Source organism: Thermobia domestica, chromosome 9, assembly GCF_964235325.1.
Source record: "Thermobia domestica chromosome 9, izTheDome1.hap1.1, whole genome shotgun sequence".
NCBI classification, from domain to species: Eukaryota; Metazoa; Arthropoda; class Insecta; order Zygentoma; family Lepismatidae; genus Thermobia; species Thermobia domestica.
The window spans coordinates 67,706,650-67,733,866 of record NC_137462.1 but is presented as its reverse complement, the minus strand read 5'-3'; the positions used below and the strand labels follow the sequence as shown (position 1 = coordinate 67,733,866).

The following is a 27,217-nucleotide window of genomic DNA, read 5'->3' as shown; positions in this document are numbered from 1 at the left end:
AATTAGTTAAAAGAATTGGTGGGTAGAACTTGCAATCGGGAACCATTATTTGTTGTGTGGTACACGTAAAGTTAGAAACGGTGTGTTATCACTCTTACTTGTGTATTTTGTAAATTGAGAACACTGCTGAGTCCGAAACTGCAATCTGGAAGTCAGATATCCCCTCCCCCCGTAGCCGATTCGTATGCGTTCCGTTTTCGCAAGTGAAAATTCTGGTCACCTTGTCCGAGACCGACCAAAAATCCCCCCCCCCCAGCAGACAATTCCCAAGCCCGCTTATGCTGCGAGATTTATTTATACGATATATACGCCATTGAGTCTGGCAACGATTGCACTAGTTTAGTTGAGTTAAAGCTTTGGTGCGTGAAGTATTGAGTTCTATCCACGCATTCTTGCGCTCTGCTTATTTTAAGTTACGTTATCGTATCTCAACTTCGTTTTTTTTTCTTTTAAAACTCCTGAATTAGTAATAATGAGGATCTAGCATAATTTGACCGAATCTAGCATAATTTCGATCAGGTTTTGGAATAATTCCGAGCTGTGAGTCTGGCAACGCTGATCTGCACTGTTAATGTCATCAACAATATTTTCTCGAACAGTATCTGTCATCACTTGAATTATATCAGTCTGGATTTCCCGAGATAAATAGGAAGCATTTTGAGGAATTTGTTTGTAACAATTGGCCAGTTTCTCGTCCTTTCTTAGTGTATATTGAAACATATTTCGGAAGAGGCTATGTTCCTCGTGTTCTTCAACATTGTAAGTCTCTCTCATTGGTAATTCATTCACAGCTAGGAACTGAATAATTTCCGCAATGCTCTTTACATAATACTGATTTTTTTTCAAGTACACTTTGATTTACTAAAAGTGAAACTGGTTTCCCTACAGCTGTGCGCTTTTGTTTCTCTGCTCACATATTCATCGCAACGATATGTGTGGTTATTGCGGCATGTTTTATTAAACCTGCTTTTGATTTGTCAAGAGCGTCCTTCCAGTTACTAAAACCTTTAGATGTAAAGTCAACTTCTTTACATCCATAAGGTTGAAACTGTCTGCATGCGTAACAAAACGCAGCATCCCGGGATTGCGAATATTCCAACCACGTAAATCTCTGAAACCATCCCGTTTGAAAACTCGCCCGTCTTTAGTCCGAGGATAAGAATCCAGTTTTATTTGTTTAATATTTTCCCTCGGTTTTGAAATATCTTGTGGCATACTAACATTCTTGTTTTTGTCATTCGCTGATGATGGAACGGAAACAACGGGGTCACTAGTGACTTTCGTACGTGTTATAAATTTATCCATTTTTACGCTGAAATAATAAAAAAGAAAAACACTCACTGTGCTTACAGAAAACGCAAAACACATCACGATGCGCAATCAGTTAAAACAGACGCTTAATTACTATAAAAGTCTTTAGTCCTTAATGCACTGAAAACTCAAACAGCTACCACCAAGAAACAAACCTCCGAGCGGTACTAAAGCACAAACACAAACATCGACTTCTCTCACGCAGGCACACGAACTACGCGTATGAACAAATATTGATGTCGAAGAAAATCTGATGGCTACCACGTAAATCACCATACTGGCACCAAGAGAGGCAGTAGAAGGGGCAATAAAACTGCCATGTCACGTTAGAAGAACTTGTAACTGTCATTAAAAAAGTCTTGAAACCCTAACATATTTCACCGTGTACACATCGTCTTGAAAGGGTCATAGCACATTTTTTTCCATCTTGCAAGAAGGTGAACGATGCGCAACTTTCTGGGACGTCTTGCTTGCTACTGCTATCGCCCTCCCGCTGACATAAAAGAAAAAACAGTTTCCGAAACAACGGATTCTTTTAGACAGGGAGGGGAAGTGCGCCAAAATATACGTTTTTAATGAGGGGGTTCACTGTTTGTCCACTAGAGTGCAGTGCTGCATATGTGGAGAAACCTTTCTTGCTTATAAGAAGTTGTAACATGTAAAGAGTAAATAGAAAGATCGGGTTGTGTGAGGTGCAAGGAGCAATAGATATAAACTATGCTCACAAGGCAAAAGCACCAACACAACAACAAAATAAAAAGATGGTGGAGTGACAAGGGATATTCAAATTTATGTAAATATTAAATAAAAATACTAATGAAAAGCTCTTATGTAGGTAAATCCCTTCTTGGAGTGTTAAGAGTGATCTCCTTCTGGAGCCGCCACTGCCACACTTGATAATTTTAGAGCATGAGTAAAGTTAAAACAAAAATCTCAGGGTTTTAATACAACTATATCACAGGGATTTCTGACGACAGCTATGGTCTCAGCAGCTACTTGTAAAGGGTTCTCAAACATTTAATAAGGTTAAAAAAACATAAAAGGAATAATTTCAAACCAACAGGTAGCAGTCTGTTATGTACCCTTTACACTCATAGCTGTGTCTCTTTGGTTCACTGGGCGTGAAGCTTTCCTGGGCCCCATTCAGGAAAGTGGTCAGAAGTACTAGAGAAAGGGGAAAATGTTCCCTTAACTCTCAATCCTAGAATAAAACATTTGGATTAGCTATAGGATACTCACCAATCAGGAAAATAGACACCCTCTCGATACTGGTTGAAGATAGATATTTATTATCCAGCTCAATAGCTAGATGGCAGAGGTACACTCGCACAGATATCAATTTACATTAACACTTACTTACTTGAAAATTACTTTCACTGGTGCACCATTCACACTGATATATATATATATATATATATATATATATATATATATATATATCATTAACTTGGATACAGATTATTATATACACACTGGAGATCTGGCTGACCTCTTAAAATGGTACGCTGTTAGGCATACAGAAAACTCTCCTCATGTTTATGAGTTTATAGTCTCTCACTGTCTCTATACAGAGAGGAGGAGTAGAGAGGATGAAAAAAATATTATATATAAAATAATACAGATTTAAACTCAATTCAGAAATTTTTACACAGTTCCATGTTGGTAATCTGTCGACTTAATGTCCATTTCTTTGCTCGTCTCTGCTTACTTGGAGGGTCTGGAAAGTTTCTGTGATGGGAATCACACGCAGGATACACTTAGTTCTGACGTTATCATTTTCCTGGGAATCTGAATGTCCCTGGATGGTGACGCAGTAATCGAATGGAGGACGTCAAAAATACATCACATCTGACATAGAAATTCTTGTTAAACGTTCAGGAGGGGCCTTGTCGTTTACTAAGACAGGCCTCTAGATCTCAGCTGAGATCTGTTGATATAGATTACAGTATTCCATGACAGGAATGCTACGTTAGTGCCACTGCCCTATATGAAAGTTAAGTTCACAGCTATACTGTTAAACTGAAAATGCTTGCACTGGCATGGCCAAGATAGCCACAGTTCAGGTGTCTGATAGTAAAATGGTAAATTAAATTCTGGAATAATGAAGTGTTTGATAATTGAAGTAAAATTTCACTGTTTCTATTCCACTGCAATACATCACACACACTGGCTTGTGAGGATCACTATCACATAATAAGTATACTATAACACCCGAGTTCGCGATACATGGGTGACCATGTAATTTAAAACATCAGAGCTCCTGGGGACCGGAGCGTCTCACCGCTCTGGGTTCTAACATCCAAACACTTTCGAACTTTAGCAGCAACTGAACAACACAATGTTCACCAAAAGCTAGTAACCTCCGCGAATTCCAGGAAATTCAGGGACTTGCTCTTCCCAGAATAGCCACAAAGAGTTTTCATAGCTGGAGGCTAAACTGTGTGTGGTCTCTCCAGTCAAACCACTTTGAAACGCCAACCTGCTCGTGCAACGAGCAAATAACTCGTGATAGGTGCTGCCCTCATCGTAGCGAGCGGCAGTTTTGAAAGTTCCTGTTCAAAACAATAGTCTATGGCAGGAATACGATACACACAACTTATATCACTTGTAGTACTTATACAAAGAATATTAACACATGATTATATACACATAAAGGTAGTAATATATACACAAAATGCAATTATATCAATATTTACAGATGACATCACTCATAGTATGCGTAGGAAGTCTTTTTTTCCATTGGCCTCCCTATGTACGTCTGCTAAAATCCAGCAGCCATCATGCCAAGAAAGAGAGAGATGGGAACATCTGTTGTTTTGAGTAATTTTTGACAATAACACAAGATCTAAATGTCTTGTACGCTGGGAAACACGATGACAAATAAGTCATGAATTTTAAACGGTCTTTCCAAGAACTTGTGAGCGTAATACGGTAATATTAATGATTTACACATAAAAATAGTCAACATAAAGTACAAGTTTTCAAATACGCAGTGCATCATGGGAGAAAGAGAGATAGCTCCGTTCGCTGACGCTACCGAACGTTGCTTCGAGAGGCGCATGAAGCTTGGGACGTGTGAGATTCTTTTCAAATGTGTAAAAATGACACCTATAGAAATTGAAAATCTATCGTGGTGACGCTAAAAATTTTATGACTTTTTCAACAAAGCCTGGAGTGCATCTGTAAGCAATGTTTCCACCTAGACATTTCTATACAGAGAGAGTTACCAGTATACTTCCTATAAACAATCCTTTCAGTCTTGCTTGTTCATCTAGGGTTTTCTCCTCCCACTAGTAGTCAAAGACCTCACACAAACTCTCAGCTCAGAATGCGGTCGCCAAGAGAAAAACGAATCTCTGTTCAAGCTCTCTCAGTAACACGAAGTTCAAACTTCTATACATGAAGTAAATAAATATAATATGATTTCTTCTTTATTCTTGATATGCAGAATATGTATGCAGGGTATGTAAATCCAATAACGCATGTAATATATACATTCAATTCCCATTAATGAGATGCACGCAAAATTTAATGATATTCATAAACTATGACAGAATAAAAGTATATACATGAATCAAATATATATATCAAAAGCATATTAATAATATCGTATTACGCTCGGTGTTTACCCAATAATATTCATAAAGGTTACATGATATGCTAAATGAATGCTAATTAATCAGCAATTAATTTATTCACAAATTATCATCAATTACCATATTGATAGGGAAATGTGCACTCATCTGCATTTTGACATGCAGATGAAGGTGAGGGCACTCGGCCTTCCACAGTTGAAGGTTTTTTTATGACAGCTACAAGATTCATTTAATATGGCAATGTGGCTACTGACCCTACATACGAAAGTACTTATGGATCGTAGAAAAAGATTTATTGTACTGCCATGAAAAATCTATATTTTCAAACCTCTGTTGTACGTTGATGAAAATTGGCGAGATGGGAAGAAAGACAAAACATTTCATCTCATTCCCTTTTCGTTTGGCAGCGGTTTTTTTTATTTTCCCCAACTCATTTTACAACAGCAACGCTCCATCCCTAACCTTCCTTATTGAATTTGAAGATGACTTATTTATGGAACAAGCCACCAGACCTGACAGCGGTGTTCTTTGTATACCAACTGCAATCGGGTTGAAACAGAAATAAGAAGACAAACCAATCTGGTTCATTCATAAAAGTACTTAAGTAGTGTAGTTGGCAAAATAAATGAAATGTTGATGCTTCCGACAAAGTATTTCTCATAACATTAGTCTGTGGCCAAAGTCGGAATACGATAAAAGAGAAACAATATTTCCATGCATTGCTCGTTTCTTTATATAGAAGCATTTAAAACACTGATGAAAGTTTCAGGGGGAACTGAAAGCAGTCACAGGGGGGCTCAGCCCCACCTCGCCCCCTCCTAGCTACGGACCTGTCGAGGTAACTAGAAGACTTGGGTTAGGTTAGAATCTCTCAGAGCTAGAGAGCAAGCTAAGACAGAGTTTAAGTTCCCAACAAAGCTTCACAGCTAGCTAAGTGCACAGGAGGCCTTAGAGCTCCAGGTAACTAGAAGGATTGGGTTAAGTTAGGATCTCTCAGAGCTAGAGAGTAAGCTAAGAGAGGACTGTTGACCAGCCGAGACAGACATCGGTTGTGGTGATGGTTGGAATTTTACACCTCCTCCTGGAAAGCGTGGCGTTGGTGTTCTTCCATTACATGATCCAGTGGTGACTATGGTTCCTGTCGTCAGCTTCTTATAGTAACTTGTAGTAGAAACGTACTTGGTGTGGTTTACAGATGCAGACATTATGTTGATGATTATAAATAGAACCACGTCCGTTATATTGTAGTACACTTATATTGGAGTGAAAAGGATCGTTTACCGTACTTTCATGTATTTGATGGAAATATATTTCTCGAACAATGAAATCCATTACGATATTTTAAAATATGAATAAAGAAAAGGTATATAGAAACTGGTATACCAATAATTCACGTATCTGAATTATATCTTTTATCAAAATGAAACACAAAATATGGAGTTTTGATTTCCATATAAATCCGATTTTATATCCCTTTTATTAACCCATGTTTTGCAATATCATTCGAGACATTTTTATTTTGTGCTGAGTGATTTTAATTAGAAATAAGGTATTCGCTAGCTTCAGTGATTAACGTTCTCATGCGAATGATTTGAGTTTTATCTCCGCTAGTTTCGATAGTTTCGATCACCCGCTAAACTCACTCGTACAGCCTTTGTGCTGAAGAAACGTTAAACTAAAATTAAATTTTGTAGTTATATTCAAACTATTATTATTATTATTATTATTAGTAGTAGTAGTAGTAGTAGTAGTACAAGAAGAAAAAGAAGAAGAGCGTTATTCTGTTGATTCCATATCTAAATTATTCTACTTCTCTAATAGTATTAATTTAATTGATAGTTTATTTTTGCTAGTTTTTCTTAACAAGTAGTACAATATCGTATTTGCATTTACAAGAATCAATAATTTAATTCATTAGCAATTTCTCAGCTTGCCGTGTTCACCGGTGATAAACAAATCATCAAGCCAAAATTTATTCTGAAAACTTTTGCCCTGTCAAAGTACAAATTTAAAATACTTTCTTTTCTTTTACGATGTTCCTAGCATTTCAGTATAACATAATAAATACCAGGACCTTCACCAGGTTCTTTTACCACAGAGGATAGTGGGTCATCTGTAACTACTTGTCAATATCACGCGCCAGCGCCACGAAAACATCGTTAACAAAGCTATCTGCGCACTTTCTTTTTTCTTTTTCTTCTTCTTTTTTTTTGAAAAGAGGTGTAGTTGTGTTAGTATTTTATTTATTTATTTATTTATTTCTTATTTAAAATGGCGGAGGTAAGGCATAACCTTTTCTTCCACTCAACCATTTACATTTGTCTTTTACAGTCGGATCTCATATTTTTCTTTTTCTTTTTTTTTACGACGAGAATAAAAATGATATACAGTTAAGCACGTTAAAGAGCTACCAACATACAGAACAATACAGAAAATAAAACATGGAAAATGAAAATGAAACTTATTACATATAAAATAAACACTAAAACAAACAAGAGAAAATGCTAAAGACATGTTAAACTATACAAGGAGAAACAAAGACATCAATCTTGATTATATATAACATAAAATACATTTCTATGATTCACTATCTATAGATAAAATGAGGCACATACTTAAGTGATTGTGTATAATGTATACGTTCATACACATGTATCAGAAGGGAATAGAAAAGAAAATAAGAAGAAATAGAAAGAGAGAGAGAAAAAAACGAACGACTGCATGGTAACGCAAGGAATAGTTTCGTGTGTAACAACTTTTTTTTTCTTTTGTTTACTTACTGAAGACCTTCATTAGATAGATATTCTTTAAGCCGACGTTTAAAAGTCAACACTGAACCAGAGTTTCTGATGCTTTCAGGGGTGTCATTCCAACCTTTGGTGGCAAATAATGTAAAAGATCTGGAAAAGAAATTAGATTTATGCGTTTGAACGGCGAGTGTTATATTTCTTTTAGAACGGGTATTTAGTGGGTGAGTATCGCCGAGAAATTTAAATTTAGATGATAGATAAGTAGGTTTCTTACAATTAATTATTTTATATAAAAGTGTTAGAGAATGAATGCGGCGGTGGGTATTTAGATTGCACCATCCTAGTTGCTGATAACAATGGGAGATGTGGTCGAAGCGCTTTTTATTAAATATGAATCGAACGCAGGCATTCTGAATGCGCTGTAAACGTTTTGCCAGATCTTCGGTTAAATCAACATATGCTGCATCACAATAATCTAAACGAGAGATTACCAATGACTGAACCAGGGACGCTTTAATGGATTCCGGAAGAAGGTTTTTTAAACGCTGAAGAGAATGGAGGAAGCCGTAAGCTTTCTTGCATACTCTATTAATATGGTCTGTCAAATTTAGGAATTTATCAATCTGGAGTCCTAGGCTATTGACGCTATCGCTTACAGGAATGGTTACGTTGTTTACAAGAACATTCGGTAGGTTTGTAATATTGATTGTAGAGAGTAGTTTACGAGAACCAAGCATGATATATTTTGATTTGGTTGGGTTTACTTGCAGTCCATTGTTACGTGCCCATGTGCAGATACTTCCAATGTCACTGTTTAAGTGATCAATCGCGGTGGTTAAATTTACGGGATTAGTGGTTAGATAACATTGTATGAAAACATTTGAACGCGTCAGCAGAAAATGGAACATTTGTTGCTTCCATCATGAAATGGATATATTTAGCACATTTTATTTTAATTACTAACTTAATTTCTATAATACACATTTTCCACAAAAGGAAGGAAAGAAATACTGATATTGTGACATTTTGTATTTGCAACATTCTTTACGTGATATTTTGGGTGTATTTTTGGACATTACCAATCAAATCGTAACAGGTGAGGTAAGTAGGGCGAAACGAAAGAAATGAAGAACTACAGTAGAATTTGTGATTCCAAGCTAGAGCAGGTTAGAAATCTCACACAAAAGTTCCAACTTTACACTTGATAAAAATGACATTCTAGCCAGTTTCAAGGTTCCATAGTATCACTTCCAAAAGTAGATCTGCGAAGCATTTTTTTCTGAATTAGGCCTTTACAGTTTATCAATAATTATTCCATTCTATATATTTTATATACGACTTAGTATATGTATACTAAGTATACTATAAATTATACGGATAGGTAGATAAAGACATAAATATATACTGTATATAACTTATAGTATATACAAGATTATTGCATAGACAATATTTGTGTTTATCAACTGTGGTGTCGCCTCTGGTTTAAGTATTGGATACTGGAAAACTAGAAGTGGACATTCCAAATAGTTGTCATATGTTCTCGAAGTACTTCTTTTCACGGTTTATATAGCATGGTATCGTTTGAAGTCATATCTGGAAACATCCACTGCAATCTTTTTTGTGCATCTTTTTTGTGTAACAGCCAGTAGCACACACAAGGAGAGTTACATTTTTTAAATTGTCATATTCACTGTCATGAGACCAGCAACAGTGGAATGGTACTACTAAATGCTTCAAAAATTAAAATGGAGCCTCACAACGTATCGTAGATAGTGTGTAATAGATGCCAAGAGCTGGGTTTACTCCTTCCGCCACCAACACGATATTATTTTTAAAAAATAGTAAACATTACCATATTAAATTAAGTTTATAAAATCACGCGTTTCCTGTGACTATACGAACTTCAGTGCTAGAACTTTCCTCCTGATATTTTGTATACGCTACTGGTTACAACTGCTTACCAGTACACTCCAGCAATTGTCAAACGTTAATTCTGAATATTCTCTTTCACTTCAGGGAATAAAAAGAAGTCACTTGGAATTAGATCTGGAGTGTAGGTAGGATAAATAACAAACTGGACATGTGAATCCTCTAATAGTTGAATTGTCTGTATCTCAGTGTGTAAAGAAGCAATGTCATGGTTCGAAAGAAAAACACAGAGATCCTTGATTACATGTCACGATTTTTTTTTAAGTATTTGGCAGGTAAACTATCAATTATCAATTAGAACTGACCATCGTTTTTATCTTTTAGAGGAAAAGGTGGCTATATTCATATCCTTTCCCTTAGAAAAATATTCCCTTTCTCTGGTGAATGTTTCGTGCCCTTTTCAGTTTTATAGGAAGTTCATCATGTGGAAAGGTCCAAGTTGTCGACTGACTTTTCGACCCGGGATAATATTGATAACCCCTGATCCTGGTCTTTTGAAAGCGAATATGCCATTAGTATTTCAAAGACATCCTCCCTCGTCAAAATTCCCCAAACAGACAAATGATGGATTTGCGTTTATGATAGAGAGATGAAGATTCTCCCTCAAAAAGTTCTAACGATTCTGCTTCAGTTAAACTCACTTTGAAAAAAAAAATCATTGCTTGAAAATTTTCCGGTAATAGCTTCATTATTTCAAGCCAAATAGCGAGAGGCTAGTATTCCTTGCTTCAGACTTCCTTATACGCAAAATTTGGAGGCATATTATATATATATATTGTTAACATCAACGAAGAGTTGTTTTAAAAAAATTCCCCAGTAAATCTGTCCCATATATCGTGGGCTGCCACATCCGGAAATTAAATTAGGGGCCCTTGTGAAACTAATTCATAACATAATAGGAATTTATTTATTTATTTTACTCTTCTTAGTTTCTCTTAAAAGTCATAATTTTGATTATTTCTAGGTTGCACAGTATAATTGGTGGAATGTAATTTCGTTGATACGTGGCGTGATGTGGATGTATATGATTCCTACTGGAATGCTAATATTCATGGCTTATTATGCAATCTTCCCATTAATGGAGCGAGTCTCAAAAGTTAAACAATTGCAACTAATGACAGGCACGAACAAATTCTTGTATTGGTTGGCTTCCTTTACATGGGACTATTTCTGCTATTTTATTGTGAGCATTATTATTGTTTTTGTTACTTGGCTGGTAGACAATCTGGGAATTTTAAGCGACCCTTCCATATTGGGTAAGTACGTTTCCATTATTTCATAAAAACTAAATAAAATCATAAAATGCTGTATCGGTTGTCTCTCGAATTACCTCACGTGTGGTATTTCCCACACTAATTAACTATCTAAAATGAAGTCGAAACATTTACATATGTACAGCTATATCTTGTATTGTTTAACTCCTGTAAAGAAAATGAACCCTTAATTTCTAGAATTCACTAGATTTCTTTAACCTTATTCACTTTTAACGTTTCGTTTGCATCTATTACCGGCCACCAACACATGCATAACTGTTATTTCTACCGAAGTTTTTTTCTTAATGTCAAATGTTATTTCTTAATGTTAAGTTTTAATTGCGACCAAGCGCTCTGGTTTTCTATATGCTTATTCACTGTAATATTGCAAACGATAATTCCAGACAAATTGTTAAAGGGAATATAGTTAAAGAAATCTATTGAAGTCCGGGAATTCGGAGTTCATTTTCTTTATAGGATTTGCATAAGCAGACAGCGATGATATTAACAAATGGTTGCGAGCATGATCCCAGCGTTATTCGAAGCATTAACATAAAATAAAAGAAGAGTATTGCGGGAGCAAGGTAAGCTTCTAATTTTGTAATTGGGATGCACCTTATAGCACCTATCATGTAATAGAATTGCCACCATCTGATAGTTCGTGATAATATACACCGTGAAACTGAGTGCAATAATAAAGAACCGTTTGAGGTGATTAATTTACGCAGATATTTGTCCTCTGCTCTCCAAAATTCAATGGCAAATGAGGCAACCCAGGTTTGTGGTATCCAACACTGTGGTGAGCATAAGGGCAGTTTATCAGCGATTTTTTTATTCTTTTCAATTTTCTTCAATACTTGCATGATTAGAACTGCAAATAGGGCTATAGTCTCACTAACATGTAACAGAGACGAACAAGTGAAGATGGTGGGGAAAATGAAAGAAATGATTTAGACATTTAAAACCTAGATGCTTCAGAAGTGTTCGGGCCGATCGCCCTTCCTTGAAGATCTCGTCCTTAAATAATATTTTTCCCTCCTGCAGAGGGCTCTGGGATTCACTTTTGTCAACCATAGGAATTTCCTTCTTTTGGGTGGACAAGTGTATGTTTTTTTTTTTTTTTTTTAAAAAGAGCCGTTAGACTAGTTGCTTTTGTATGTGTGCGTCTCTATGATGTGAGCGTGTGGTCCTCAAGTGAGAGGGAGACGCGACAAGTGTTTTTACATCTTTCGAGTGAAAAATTATCTATCTAAAAACATTAAGAAACTTGTGAACAATTCAAAATTGTGTATAGCAGACAAAAGAGCATATCGTTTTACATATTCACTTGGTATTCTTTTTTTAGCTTCTATTTTAAATTAAAGCTTTCAAATGACAAACTGTCGTTTGGTGAGAAGCTTCTACATGGTCCTCCGGGCCAAATGAAGCAAAAAGTGCAGCTTTGGTGAACTTTTGTGAGTGTTGGTTTTCTTTAGTGTGAGTGACGTTCAAAGGCAATGGAGAACTTAACTGTCAAAAAACGTACTTTGAAACCAAAAATTATACGACAGGAAAAGGCAGTGAGCCTGCTGTATCAAAACAATGCAAACGCCAAATTGGTTCATAGCGGGAAGGTCAACGAGCTCCAACAAGAGTGTTCTCAACTTTTGAACGAAATAGTTGCAGTTTCCAATGATGAATAGTTTATCAAAGAAGAAGAAGAAGAGCTCGCAGAAATGGAAAGCAGGCTTATAGCCCTAAGTGTGTCCCTAATGGATTTGCAAGCAACGACACAATCCCCTCCCAACAGTGAAGCTCAAGTGTGTAGTAAAATGAAATTACCGAAATTACAGTTGCCAACTTTTAGCGGGAACTTATTCGAGTGGCTATCATTTAAGGACTTGTTTACTGCATCGGTGTACAACAACGAGAAGCTCTCGGGAGCTCAAAAGCTGCAGTACTTGAAAACAAGTTTAAAAGGTGAACCCGCGCAACTAATCCAGGCTATGCAAATTACGGATATTAATTATCAGGAAGCGTGGAACATTCTGAACTCTCGCTATCAAAACAAGCGCGACATCGTGAACACGATTTTAAAACCGTTAATTTACGCAACCGGTCATTCACCAAGAATCGGCTACCGCGTTGCTGAAATTAATCGATACGACGGTCGAGTGTACGCGTTCGTTAAAAGTGATGGGACAACCCGTAGAACATTGGGACGCTATTCTAGTGTACCACACTACCGAAAACTCAATAGTGAGTCGCGTCGGCAGTGGGAACTAGCACAGAAATCAAATGAACAAGTCTCATTTAAAGATTTAACGGACTTCATAGATCATCACGCACGCGCCCTCGCAGTCTCTAGTGGCAGCGGAACAAAGGCTACATCATTGAGTGATACAATGAAGCAACGGGAAAAGAAATAAGCAGTGACACATCATACAGTGACCCAGAGCAAACAAAGCCCCTTAAGTTATATAATGCTAAACACTCTCTTCATAAGGACCTGATTTTCAAAAACGTTCTGTAGCGGATCGTGTGTCGTTTGTGAAGAACAAAGAGCTATGCCTTAATTGTTTACGCGGATCCCACAAAAGTGCCCAGTGTTCCTCATCTAGTTGTCGTGTGTGCCATAAGCGACACCACACATTACTCCACTATGATCGCAGTGAGCCTCAAAGCGCGTCGGTTTCATCTGATGGACAACAAACTGTTTCTTCACATGTTGCAGCCAAGAGAAACACTCCGCATGTGTTTTTATCAACAGCAATTATAAAGGTGAAAAACAGAAATGATATTTGGCGCCCATTCCATGCAATGCTCGATTCTGCATCCGAGACGTCATTTGTCACGGAAAATTGTGTACAGAAGATAGGACTAACAAAACATAAGACAAAAATACTGGTTTCCGGAATAACGGGTGCAGGTGTGGGTGCCTCTCGTGCAGTGACGGATGTAGAATTTCAAGCAGTAGGTGACGACAGCGAAACTTTCAGAATCAGGGCAGTGGTTGTGCCCAAGGTTACATCTAATCTACTTAAAGCACCGATCCCTGACCCAAGCTTGTAGAATAACTTAAGCAATATCAAACTCGCAGATCCAACGTTCAATGTGGTGGGCCCTGTGAACATACTGCTAGGTGGAGACGTATTTCCTTTATTATTGTGTAGTGAAAAATGAGTGGAACCCATTGGGTCGCCCGTAGCGATAGAAACTGCATAATAGTTCAACGACAAAATTATGAGGTGTTTGACGCCACTGTCAAAACGTCATCTGGTGTATCATTGAACGATAAACTTATGATCAGGTCCAAACTCCATGATGACATATTCCCACTATTAGTGCGATTTCGAGGCCACAAGATTCCCCTGTGTGCTGATATAGCGAAAATGTATCGTGCTGTGTTAGGAAACAATGTGGACAGAGATTACATGAGAATTATGTGGTGTGAATCGCCTGATTTGCCCATTCAGGACTCGTTTACGGACTGTAACCTATGGTACTGCAAGTCCACCTTTCCTGGCGACACGGTGTCTCAATAGCTGGCAGAAGATGAGGGTAAGCACTTTCCCATGGGTGTTCCAGTGGTCAAGCGGGACTTTTTCATGGATAATCTCCTTTCAGGGGCGGCTTCGGTGCCAGAAGCCATCGAGCTTCAACGACAACTGATCGAGCTATTGAGAAGAGGAGGCTTCGAGTTGCGAAAATCGGCATCCAGTGAACCGGAAGTGCTTATAACCGTACAGTCTCATATGCATAAAGTGTCTGTGCCTTTCAAGTTCAACGATGACACCAAAATACCCTCGGAGTGCAGTGGTCACCAGTCAGTGACGAGTTTGGATTCAATATTTCTCCCCTCTTGCAACATGACGTGTGGACCAAGCGCATGATATTATCTGAGATCACCATAATCTTCGATCCACCTGGTTTCTTTTCACCGGTAACCATCATGGCGAAGGTTCTTCTACAGTCGTTGTGGAAGGAAAACTTGGAATGGGATGAAAACCTCCCTAGTTCAATATGCACGGAGTGGAAGGAATATTGCAAAGAGCTGTTCCTATTAGAGGAAGCACAAGTTGAGCGGTGTATCATACCTCCCAACAGTCAAAAATATCGAATAATTGGGTTTTCAGATACCAGCGAGCGCGCTTATGCTGCAGTGCTGTATTTGCGGGCCGAGCTCTCAAACGGAACAGCCAGTGTGAAACTAATTGCTGCAAAAACAAAAGTGGCTCCAACTGTTTCTCTCCCTCGATTGGAGTTGTGCGCTGTATTGTTATTGGCGAAGTTGCTCAACGCAATCTCAAACACCCTTGTGCTTGAGGTGCAAGAGGTAAAGGCATTTACCGATTCACAGATTGTGTTGGCATGGATTACTTCTTCCCCTGACAAATGGAAAACATTTGTGGCGAATCGTGTCGCGCAAATACAACAAACAGCTCGTGCAGCGCAATGGGGTTTTGTAGACGGCTTGCTAAACCCTGCTGATTGTGCCTCCAGGGTTGTGAACCCTAGTGAATTATTGTGTCATTCATTACGGTGAAACGGTCTTTAACTGGTTGCATGATACAGTATTGCCAACGGCTGCGGGACTACCTCCCATATCTGACAAGGTGATGGAAGAAAGGAAAAAGTGTGTCAGTGCTATGTGTGTAGTTACGATGGATGATATCGCTAGCCGTTATTCATCTCTGCTCAAAGTGAAACGCGTTGTAGCCTAGTGTCGTCGCTTTATTTACAACTGCAGAAACTCCTTCCAGAAGCTTCAAGGCGCATTAACAGCAGAAGAGCTGGAAGGTTCTTTAATGTGTTTAGTGAAACAAGTTCAAAAGTAAGCATTTCCTGAGGAACTGCAATGTTTGAAAATTGACCAACCCCTTCCACCCAAGAGTCCTGTTTTGTGTCTAACTCCTTTCATTGATAGTAATGGGCTTTTGCGTGTTTTGTGAAGACTGCAAAATGCAAACATCACCATAGACAAAAAGCATCCAGTTTTATTGCCAAAACAACACAAGCTTACAGAGCTTTTAATTCAAAGGGAGCACCTCAATACGCTCCACGGGGGGTCCTCAATTAGTTTTGTCAATTCTTCGTCAAAGATTCTGGGTTGTTGGTGCTAGAAATTTAGTAAGAAGCATCATTCGAAAATGTGTAAGGTGCCATCGATTCGAGGCCAGAATAGAAACTCGAATTATGGGACCGTTACCCCCGGCTCATGTAAACCCAAGTAGATGCTTTTCTCACACAGGTGTAGATTATGCGGGACCTCTGGTATTAAAAAAACAGTCATGGGAGAAGCCGAATGGAATACAAAGCATACATTGCTCTTTTCGTATGTTTTGCGACTAAAGCAATACACGTCAAGCTAGCGTCTGACACAAGCGGTACGTCATTTTTAGCGGCGTTAAAACGCTTTGTATCTCGGAGAGGGCTCCCTAGTGATATGTATAGTGATTGCGCCAAGAATTTCGTAGGAGCCAATAAGTAATTCAGAGACCTGATCGAACACAGTGTGCATACGAAGGAAACTAACTGACTTCCTACCTGAGTGAAAAGGGTATAAGATGGCATTTCAATCTCCCCTCTTTCTCCCATTTTGGTGGTTTGTGGGAGGCTGGTGTATGTAGTGTGAAACATCATCTTAAAAGAATTGTGGGTAATGCAACTCTGAGATATGAGGAGATGAATACCATCTTGACCCAGATTGAAACGATTTTGAATTCACGTCCGCTTATACCCTTATCTGAAGAACCTAATGACCTATCTGCGCTAACACCAGCACATTTCCTTATAGGAGAACCGATGCTTGTTGTACCGATACAAAATTTTACCTTGTCGAAAATTTTCCACCTGAAGAGATGGCAATTAGTGCAGCAAATGGTACAACATTTTGTTCAGTGCTGGTCTCAAGAGTATTTATCCCGCCTGGATCATGTCAAAGGCATCCATAGTGGTAGTGATGGACTTGTGCGAACTGTCACCGTAAAAACAGCTGCTGGGGATTTAAGGCACCCCATTGTGAAGCTCTCTTGTTCAGCGTTTGATGCAAACAGATAGACATTGTAACATGTCACTCTGCTAGTTACCAAGAAAAAGGGGCTGTAAGTTATTATATACATTCATTCTATTTCGAGTCTTCGATAAACTAGTTTCGTTTGTCAAATTTTGAATATAGCACCTCTAGTGGTGATTGTTGTTACTTCACCCAGCACTTGAGTTATCCTCATCAGATGTGTGCTGGAAATGTACTCGGTAAAACCTTGCAATAGTAAGCTCTATCTATCGAAAATTTGTAAATTATTCTATTAAAGAGTTGTGTGTATATTACAAGTGAATTCAATTTGACATTCTAAAGTGTAGACTGTTATTTACTTAATATTCTGGTGAGTTGTTTAATAATCTTCTTAAATTTAAATCGAATTCATATAGTTCTAATGGAGACTTAACTGTTGGATTAAATGGGATATAAACATTTTGTGTTAACCATACTTATAACTTCTTATATTCGATATATGTATATATGTTTGAACATTCGGTACAATTATCCAAATCATTTTAGGTTGTCGTGGTACACGATTAAGTTGAGATTTATTGGGACAAATATTAATTTTACTTGCATTTGATTTAATGTGTCCAATTAGTAGCAGCAAGTTTAATGACATGTAAGGAAATTTGTAATGTCGATTGATTTTGTTATAAAGAAGAGATTCCTAAATAATTGACTTATTACTTAACGAAACTAAAATTAAAATCCTTGACCTATTTATGGTTTTGCGATTGGCCTAATTTTTTAGGAAGGTTATATGGTATTTATAATTAAGCTGAACATATGGTGGTCCTTAGGATTTCTGGGAACTATTCTTAATTTAAAAATATATGTATTGTTTCTCAAATGTGGCGGGTTTTCACCGGTGGGAGGCCCGTACCGAGTAACGAGCTCCTATCTAAATAGGAACGTTACAACATACTCGTGCATTCAAATATCAACTTTTCATATTGTGTTAATGATACACTTATTCATATTTCATGTTTTGATTTTCTTTTTTCTTTTTTTTTCATGTTGTGCTTGTAGTATTTCTTTCATATTTAGTGTCTCGATTTCCTTTACTTGTTTATTTTGTATATACATATTGGTGTTGTTTTCCATTTTATTGCATTACATATCTCACTATAATATTCATGTTCTTGAAATGCGAGCATTTCAAGGTGGGGACTATGTTCTGGCCGATCGTCCTTCCTTGAAGATCTGATCCTTAAATAGTATTTTTGCCTCCTGCAGAGGGCTCCGGGGTTCACTTTTGTCAACCGTCAGAATTTCCTTCTTTTGGGCGGACAAGCGTATGTTAAAAAAAGGAGCCGTTAGACCAATTGCTTTTGTGTGTGCACGTCTCTATGATGTGAGTGTGTGGTCCTCAAGTGAGAGAGAGACGCGACAAGTGTTTTTTGTGAGTCAGTGTTTCTACATCTTTCGAGTGAAAATATTATCTATCTAAAAGCATTAAGAAACTTGTGAACAATTCAAAATTGAGAATAGCAGACAACAGAGAATATCGTTTTGCATATTCGCCTTGCATTCTTTCTTTAGCTGTATAATTTTGCTTATATTTTAAATTAAAGCTTTCAAATGACAAACTGTCGTTTGGTGAGAAGCTACTACAAGAAGCAATGTGGTCGATGTATTTCTTGAGGAAGAAGTCATGTACAGATATAATTCCTAAGTCAGAGAAAGAATCAGTCTTGATAAGAAACACGTTGTCGGTGTAATATCTATATTCACGTTGCATGAAAGGAGTAATTGTTTCACATTTGATGGTGTTTAGAATCATATTCACAATTTACACCACATTTAGATATTAATATATTACTGCCGAGTTATAGCATTAATATTCAATTTCTCTGTTTCTTCATTTCCACCATGAAAATACTGGAATAGGATACCTGACTGCTTTCTAGTTCTTTTCTCTCTGCTATTTTGATATTGTTGATTATTAATGATTCCAATGTAAATTTATATATTTATTTATCGTAATTTCTTTCTCGTACGGAACCTAAGACTCCTTCAGTTACGTGACCTACTTAAATATGTACACCCTGTCTCATAAAGGTTGGCTGCTCTCTTTATTGCTATTTTGAGGCAAAAATTTTCTAAGTTCAACTTCGGGTTTCTTTGAAAAAAAAACAGGTTCGAACCTCCAAGCCAATCTTTGAAATCGGGAAAAATTTTGCAGATGTGTTTTTCTTCTTTTGAATATAATAAGACTTGTTACTAAGTATAGAAAAAAAACATTGATTGAAATACTTAATGATACAATATTTCGAAACCTTGTATTAATGTCAGCACATGCTTTTTTCTCATTTAGCTCTCCATACGTAAAAGTACATTTAGATACGCAAAGGAATCTTTCCGTATGTAAAAGAATGCTCAGAGTTAAGACATAGAACATAATTCTTGCCTGAGTACTAAAATATAAGTCAAAGTAGAACAAAAAACAGCGTTTGAAGTGCATATTAATGTCATTGTCTTGAGTACCTGTTATACATCGCTAGAAACATGTTACGAATGATATATATATATATATATATATATATATATATATATATATATATATATATATATATATGTATGTATGTATATAATGATTGCAGAACATAAGTAGTTATGTTTAAAATAGAACAACTGAGATACGTATTCACAGTGCGTCGGTATTATATATGAGAATGTTACATACAAATTAAGAAAATCGTCTAATAGCAATAAATACATTATGTAGTGTATTTATTTGCTGCTATGTCATTTACATTTTAGAAATACAGTATATTCCTAGTGATATAGAAAGTGTATAAACAGAGTATCCAAAGTCGGATCGTGGTTCCAGACAGACTTTTCCCGATCCCCTTAACATCAAGAGAAGAGTCAGAAATTGTCTTTAGAACGGTTACATAGAGTTTCATTTCAATACGCTGATATGCTTTTGTATATTCATCTCTCTTTCTCTCTCTCTCGCTTTGTGCATGTGTGTGTGTGTGTAGCGTTATATCCAAAATTGAATACGATATTTGCAACTTGTATGAGTATCATTGTCATCGAACACCGGAAATTCAAAGTCATGTTTCTTCACATTGGGTTTGTGTGTTCATGTTAGCTCACTGGTAAAGTACGGGCTTGCCAATGATGAGGTCGTGAGTTCAAAGTCTGCATCGTATATTTTTGTTAGTAGAATTGCACAAAAATCAGTTTACTCCTAGAAATATTTTCAGAAACGTTTAGGTAGCCCTGAAAAGGCCTGTTTTCGGGAGTTAAGATGAGGACATTAATATTGTATCCAAGACTCTTCTGTTTTTATTACACGCTCCATTCTTCTGGGCATGGAATCTATCAAATGGGTGACGAATCTATCTCCTCCTACCTCCAGCCATGTCTCAGAAACAAGATGCCACAGGTCATCCCGAGTTCTTGGTGGATCTGCTTCAGGCCAACTGTCCCTTAGAGTACGCTTCACCTCTGCCCACATATTTTCCATGGGATTGAGGTCTGCTCCACGAGGCGGCAAGTCAATTAAATCAATCTCAGGCTGCCCTGCGAACCATTCCTGAACTGCACGGCAAGTATGTACTGGCGACTGGTCTTGGTGGAACTGAATTACATAATCAAGCTGAAGTAATCGTACGAATGACACCATGATATTACTCATTGAGCACTGTCCATATGTCCAATTCTTTGAAGCTGTCCTGCACCGCGACTGGAAATCCAACCCCAACATGAAATATATATATACATGGCCACTGCGATTGCGAGCAGCCATATATCCAGGATCATATCGGGTGCCTCTCGGACAATACACAAAACGGCGTCCATCAGTTGATGTTGTAATATGGATTCATCTGAGAAAACTACGTTTTCCCAGTTTGCGACCCCCATTCGCATCTGCAAACGCGAGACTGTAAATTTTGTGTTCATCTGAGAGTTTTTCTTTCACGGCAGCAACACGGTCACGTAACTCAGCATGACGAATTCTTCACAGAGCTGTCTGCTTACTACCAGGAAAGTGAGAACCTTCCCTTAGCTGTCTAGACGTCCTTAGTGGGTCTAACCGACTTTGTTTACTAATCTCGCATCTTCTACCTCGGTAGACACATGAGGACGACTAAGAGATCGTAAATTACTAGTCTGACCTGTAGCACCATATTGCCGAATCCATCGCCTTCCTGTAGTGACCGGGATGCCTACTCGCCTGCTAGCTGCAGTTGCCAAATTCTATTAGTTTTTTAAGAAGTTGTGGGCTTAGATCAGCTTCTTTAATGGCCTCTTCAATGAAGGAGTTTAACGTCTATTTTGAACCAGCACCTTAATCGTAGGGAATATATTACTGTTACTATATCCACTATCAGTGCCTTGGCGCGGGGCGGAGTCCCGGGCGCCGAAGAAAGAAGGCACAAATTCGGAGGAAGTGTGTTACTCACGTTAGGAAAATGCATGTGCACATGTATAAAATAGAAAGAAAACGTAATAAAAAGTGCTCAAAATCAAGGAAAAGCAGGGTTTACTTTTGAAACTTATATTGGCGCTTCGAAAACCATGGTGGCGCTTCGCAGCTAATCTGTCGACCTCACTCATATGTACGGGGACATCGTCGTATACTTTCGCCCCGGTCGCTGATTTTCCATGGCACGCCACTTTTCACTATAAACAAGAAATGGATTTTACTATTACAGAAATAGGCATGTTAAATAATCCTACAGAAGCTTATAAAAAAATAAATTATAACGGGGTCGCTGGCAAGAGGAGATGTGATAAAAGGGGATCGTGATAGGAATTAGGTTGAGAACCACTGGCCTAGAGTAATTTTAACTATATTTCTTATAGTCTGAAAAAGAGTACTGTCGGGTTAGCTATGGTGAATGGGAGGGAGATATATATGAAAGATTGCTAGAAAATGATCGATATTAGTGTCGAATTCGTAGTTTTCGGGGTCGCTTAGGTAAATAGTGTGACTTTCGATTTCGCTTAACTCCGATTAAGCTCTCATTAGTAGGGATGGGCACGAGCGACTTTCCTTTGAAATTTGACTCGACTCGAAACAAACATCTTTGAGGTCTACTCTACAAGTCGGCGCGAAAAATTTCCTCCAAATCGACTCGGATTAGGGTCGAGTTTCTGGTCGATTCGAACTAAAACGAGCCAAATCCTGTGTGGAGTCCTAGCTAGATAATACGTAGACAATATAATTATTCTATTAGAAATGATACTACTACTATTACTACTACTACTACTTATTATTATTATTATTATTATTATTATTATTATTATTATTATTATTATTATTATTATTATTATTATAACACTGTGTATACACATGAACGATAGACGGTTTGTATCAGAATACTAAAAGCTAGTATACTGCCGACGTCGGTAGTCAAGACGTCTAGAAGGCAAGGACATCATTCACTACGCCAAACTGTAAGCGTCGCGTCGGTGGACCACAGATAGTCAACTATCGATCTCTCACCAAATATTTGTGTCCGCGCAGCTACGATTCGCGGTGGCCATAGTTCGATTTTGAAAATTTTACCATAGCGGCAGAGACGCGACGAAACGCCAACGAACCATAAAACTACTCCCCAAAAATATGTTAAATTGCCTATATGTGTGATTTGTTTATGTTCAGGTGAGTCTACAAAACACCAAAACAACAAATACTCTCAGCTAGGCGCGAACCTTCAACCTTATGTTTACTAGCCGCGTACTCTTCCGACTTCGCCACGGAAACGATGAAGAAAACTTCCCTTGTAGAAGGATAAACTATTAATGTCTTAATTTAACCAATCAGACAAATACCTCTATCTCGAGTTCTATGAAGTGATACCGTGAACCATATCAGATTTAATGCTTTCTGGTGGAGTACTATCTATGTGCAAAATTTGAGCAAAATCTCCGTCGCGTACCTTCGGAACCTCTTCTCTTTAGTATAATGTTAACCAGAGATGGTGTGGATCAATGAAAACTTGATCCACAACACACGACCCACCACACATCGTGATCCACGACACTGACCCACAGCCGACTGTGACCCACGATGACCCACCACGCAATGTGACCCATTGATCTACCGTGGCCCACACTGACCCACTATGAACCACTCTGAAACATTGAGACCCACTCCGACCCACTAAAATAAAATCCATCATCAACTCTGACCCATGATCCACATCATCCTCTCCACTGACTAAAGAAGTTATACTTGTAATAAAACATTTTTCCAGTAGTTAGCTCCTCTTAAAACTACCAGGCTGTATCTCAATAGAAAAGTAGTAAATCCTATTGCTATTATTACAATTGCAAATAGCAAAATACAAAAGTGCCTGAACTTCCTTCTTCATTAGATACAAATGAAAAAGAGAAAAATAAAGGTCTTCAAAGTAAAAAGTAAACAAATTCATCGGTGTTCAGATGTCTGCAATGCACTGAGCAGAATGGGTTGGTGGGTCAGTGTGAGTCCCGGTGAGTGATGTTTCGCAGTAGGTCACGTCCTGTTGATCCACGATCAACTGACGCCACTCACAAATCTTGACCCATTTGAACCACCGCCCCACTCCATCTCTGATTTTAACGTCTTATTTCATTTAAAAGACGAAACATACATCTACACAGTTTTTCTCGATTGCGAAGGTTGGCTTGGTACATATGCTAGTTGAGACAGTCATTTCTTTTCACGGTGGGAAATTGATATGATTGAAAAGCCCATCTTGAAGGGGATATAAACTACCATCCAAAGTTATTAGAAACGCTTTACCGACCACAAAACTATAAATTCGACAATAATTTCAGTAATTTGACATTTTAATTTTCAGATCTCCCAGCTTCTCATCCTCTGAAGATGGAGATGAATTTGGACGTAAATGTCATTGGGTACATCACTATTCATCTCAAGGACCCAGAAAACTATGGATAACACACAACGATAACTCATTTTACATTACTTTTACATGTTACTCCTCCTAACTTCCATTCCTTGGGACATCTTACTACCACAATATTTTTTTCTTAGCTTGAAAGTAATATGTCTACAACGTTTGGTAAAAGTTCCTCCACATATTTCGGAGTTATGCTGATATATATATTAGAGCTATGCGAGCAACGCCTTCGATGCTGCCTCTGCTAATTCAAAATCAAGGTGACATGGCTAAATGGCTAAATGGCACAAGAAGTATTACTATGTATCTCAGTGACCCCGACACTATGGGCTGTACACTAATATCAGTAGTTTTGAATCATTGTATATGTTATTCCCTTCGACTCTCCTTAGTAGATGTGCTAGGGGATCTTACCCGTACTGGAAGTTGAACATAAACGTAAAAGTCATCAGAACTACTTACAATGAACTTGGGAACCCGAAAGCAATGAATTCGACACTAACATTGGACATTATAAATTACTTTCATATTAACAACCTCCTTACGTCGTGCCTATAAAGCATGGGGATAATCTAGTAGTGACGTAACGAAGCTGCTACTACTCATTATCCAAAATGAGTAGGTAAATGTTTAAATGAGAGGATAATTATAAAAACTCTAGAAATCGTTTAACTTATGTTTTTGACTACTTAATGTCATTGTGTTAGTGTGTGTGTACTGAGTGAATATGGCCTAATCGTTCAGATCACAGATCGTTAAATGTCTGGAACTTAGATCACGATCAACACACATAGCTGAGGCACACATACCTTGGTTATGCGGTGACTGTCTGGAACGATGACTCCTTACTGCTTGGCTCTGGATCTCTCTCTGGACAAGGTTGGTTGGTGTCTGCGCTTGGTCTCCACAGATTGCCAACTAAAGACCAACCATTATTCGATGATATCTAGTGGTAATTCAAATGTAGTGTAGATCACCCTTGATCTACTTGCGGTCTCCAACTAATCTCAGGCCGATGTTAGGCTACTATCAACTGCTCAACTACTGGTCCACCTCTGATCTCCATCTGATCCAGATTCTCTCTAACTCGAGGTTTTTGTTGTTTATTCCAGACGATGGAATTCGTCATGTCGTTCAATTGTGTTTACCTCAGCTATTGGTAAAACATTTGTTTCAAACCGTATTACATCGTGACCGAATTCCCAGACTGTCAATTTCTGCGAATCTGACTGTTATGCCATATCCAAATTGTGTCAATGTTAACAACAAATTGTATTACACATTTATGACATTACAAAGCTGACATTACTGTTCTTGGTTTTCATCTTTACATAATCCGACGAGTTAGCGTCTCGCCAGGATTTCAATAATAACATAACATAAACACAACCATCTGTAATAACTTACATCAACAAACAAACGCACGTATCAATATGACATAATCTGACATCATCGTAATATTTCAATCTTTTAAACTTTAATTCTAATAAATCTTTATTCCAATCACCAAAAATAAAATATTAAAACCAATATACCTCTACAATATGTTACAATTTCACTCACTCCTTCAGGGTGCTAATGGGGGCTTAACTTACATGGCATCCGGATTGCCTCTCTTTATCTAAGCGACCCCCATAATCATGGATTCGACGCTAATATCGACCTTCTTTTATCATTTTGATGTCAGCCTCTCTTTTTTCCCCTAGAACGGCTAAGGGGATATTACCACCGCTGGGGGTAAATTTGGTCTTAATGGCATTAAACTGCCAACAATTAATTTTGCGACACTAAAAACATACGATTCGACACTAATATCGCTCGATTCCGATGTTTTTACGTCCCTACGTACCCACCCTGGATGCTAATATGAGTTTAATTGGACTTAAGCGGAGTTTTGAAAGTGACACTATTTACCTATGCGACACCGAAACTATGTATCCGATACTAATATCGGTTATTTTGCTCTAGACATATCAGAATTATGTTGGAACACACACACATATATATACATGCACTTTATTATATACTAGCTGTTATGCCCATTCTTGGCACGGGTCAGATAAAATATCTATGTAAACAAACTGAACAATGAAAGAATAATTAAACATTTGTACAAAAGGATTTGTTTTGTGTGAATGCATATCCGACAACGTAGATGTGTTTACATTGGGATGACTTTAATAGTAAACACGGTTTATACTTAATACAACCATTAACCAACCTGGTTTTAACCACAATACAACCATCTATTACTAAACAGAAAAAAACATGAATGTAGACAAAACTATGGATTTTACACAAATATCAGTCATTTTCGATTATTTTTACCTGTCTCGATACCCTCCTGCAGTTGACTCCCGGTCCTCATGCAATGATGGCTGAGTTTGTAAGTCATCGCTAATGGAAGTGTCACCATTGATCTCAGCGACCGCGAAAACTATGGATTTGACACTAATATCGGTCATTTTAAATTATTTTACATGTCTCGGTAACCCTCCCGCAGTTGCTCCGGCCCGCATACAATGGTGGCTGAATTTGAAAGTCATTGCTAATGGAATTGTCACCATTGATCTCAGCGACCACGAAAACTATGGATTTGACACTAATGTCGGTCATTTTGTATTATTTTTGATGTTTTGGTATCTCCCATCCCTCCACACCTGGTGATCGCCGGCCCGCAATCGAAGGGGTGAATTTGGAAGTTAATGCGATCGGAGTTTCACCATTGATCTCAGCGACCGCAAAAACTATGGATTTGACACTAATACCGATCATTTTCTATCAGAGAACTCTGGAGACATAACCACTTGACAGAATGCAACCAAACTTGGTAGGAGTATATTTAGGAACATGCGGAAGCGATTGGTTTAGAAAATAAAATTAGTTCAATTTTCGCCACCGGAGGTAATTACGGCGCCGTACAACACCAAGTAAATGCAGCGTGGAACGACACTAGTGATGCTAAATGATAAGAATGGCTGTAATTACCTTTCCTTGTGGGTCTCGTGGTATTGATTTCAAATGCTATTAATACCCCGTGGTCGGTGGCGAATTTGGGACGGGAGGGAGGCTTTTGAGCTGAAGCGTCTCTTTAAAATTCTTGGATATCTTACAAAAACGAACTTAAGTGTTAATGTTTCCTGTGCTCATAAACTGCAAGCTCCTCCCAAAATTTCAGGAAAAGATTAATGTCAAATCTCGCCTCCAGAGGCTATTATGCTTCTGTTCAGTGTTAATTAAGGTAAGTGAAATATGGAAGACAAATGATATTATTGATATTCGATTAAAGAAAGGCCGTAATTATGTCCTCCGTTCCACGCGCGGCATTTATTTGTACTCCTATTAATAACCTCGTTGTGTAGTGATGTGTTATGGGCGATGATGGTGATGTAGGGTTCTGCCCAAAGGCGGGTCTTTAACGTGAAAGTCTCTGGGCAACTAAAATCCATAGTGACTAGTACAGTATGAGATGATGACGACGTTC

The 27,217-nt window shown here is 37.9% G+C and overlaps 1 protein-coding gene across 1 annotated transcript in view; it reads left to right on the top strand.

The window, feature by feature from the left end:
- LOC145660863 (phospholipid-transporting ATPase ABCA3-like) overlaps positions 1-27,217 on the top strand; it is a 118,794-nt gene that overhangs the window by 17,902 nt on the left and 73,675 nt on the right. Inside the window, exon 6 of the mRNA XM_081726290.1 lies at positions 10,551-10,842. Coding sequence (XP_081582416.1) covers positions 10,551-10,842 — 292 coding nt within the window. The remainder of the gene's footprint in view (positions 1-10,550; positions 10,843-27,217) is intronic.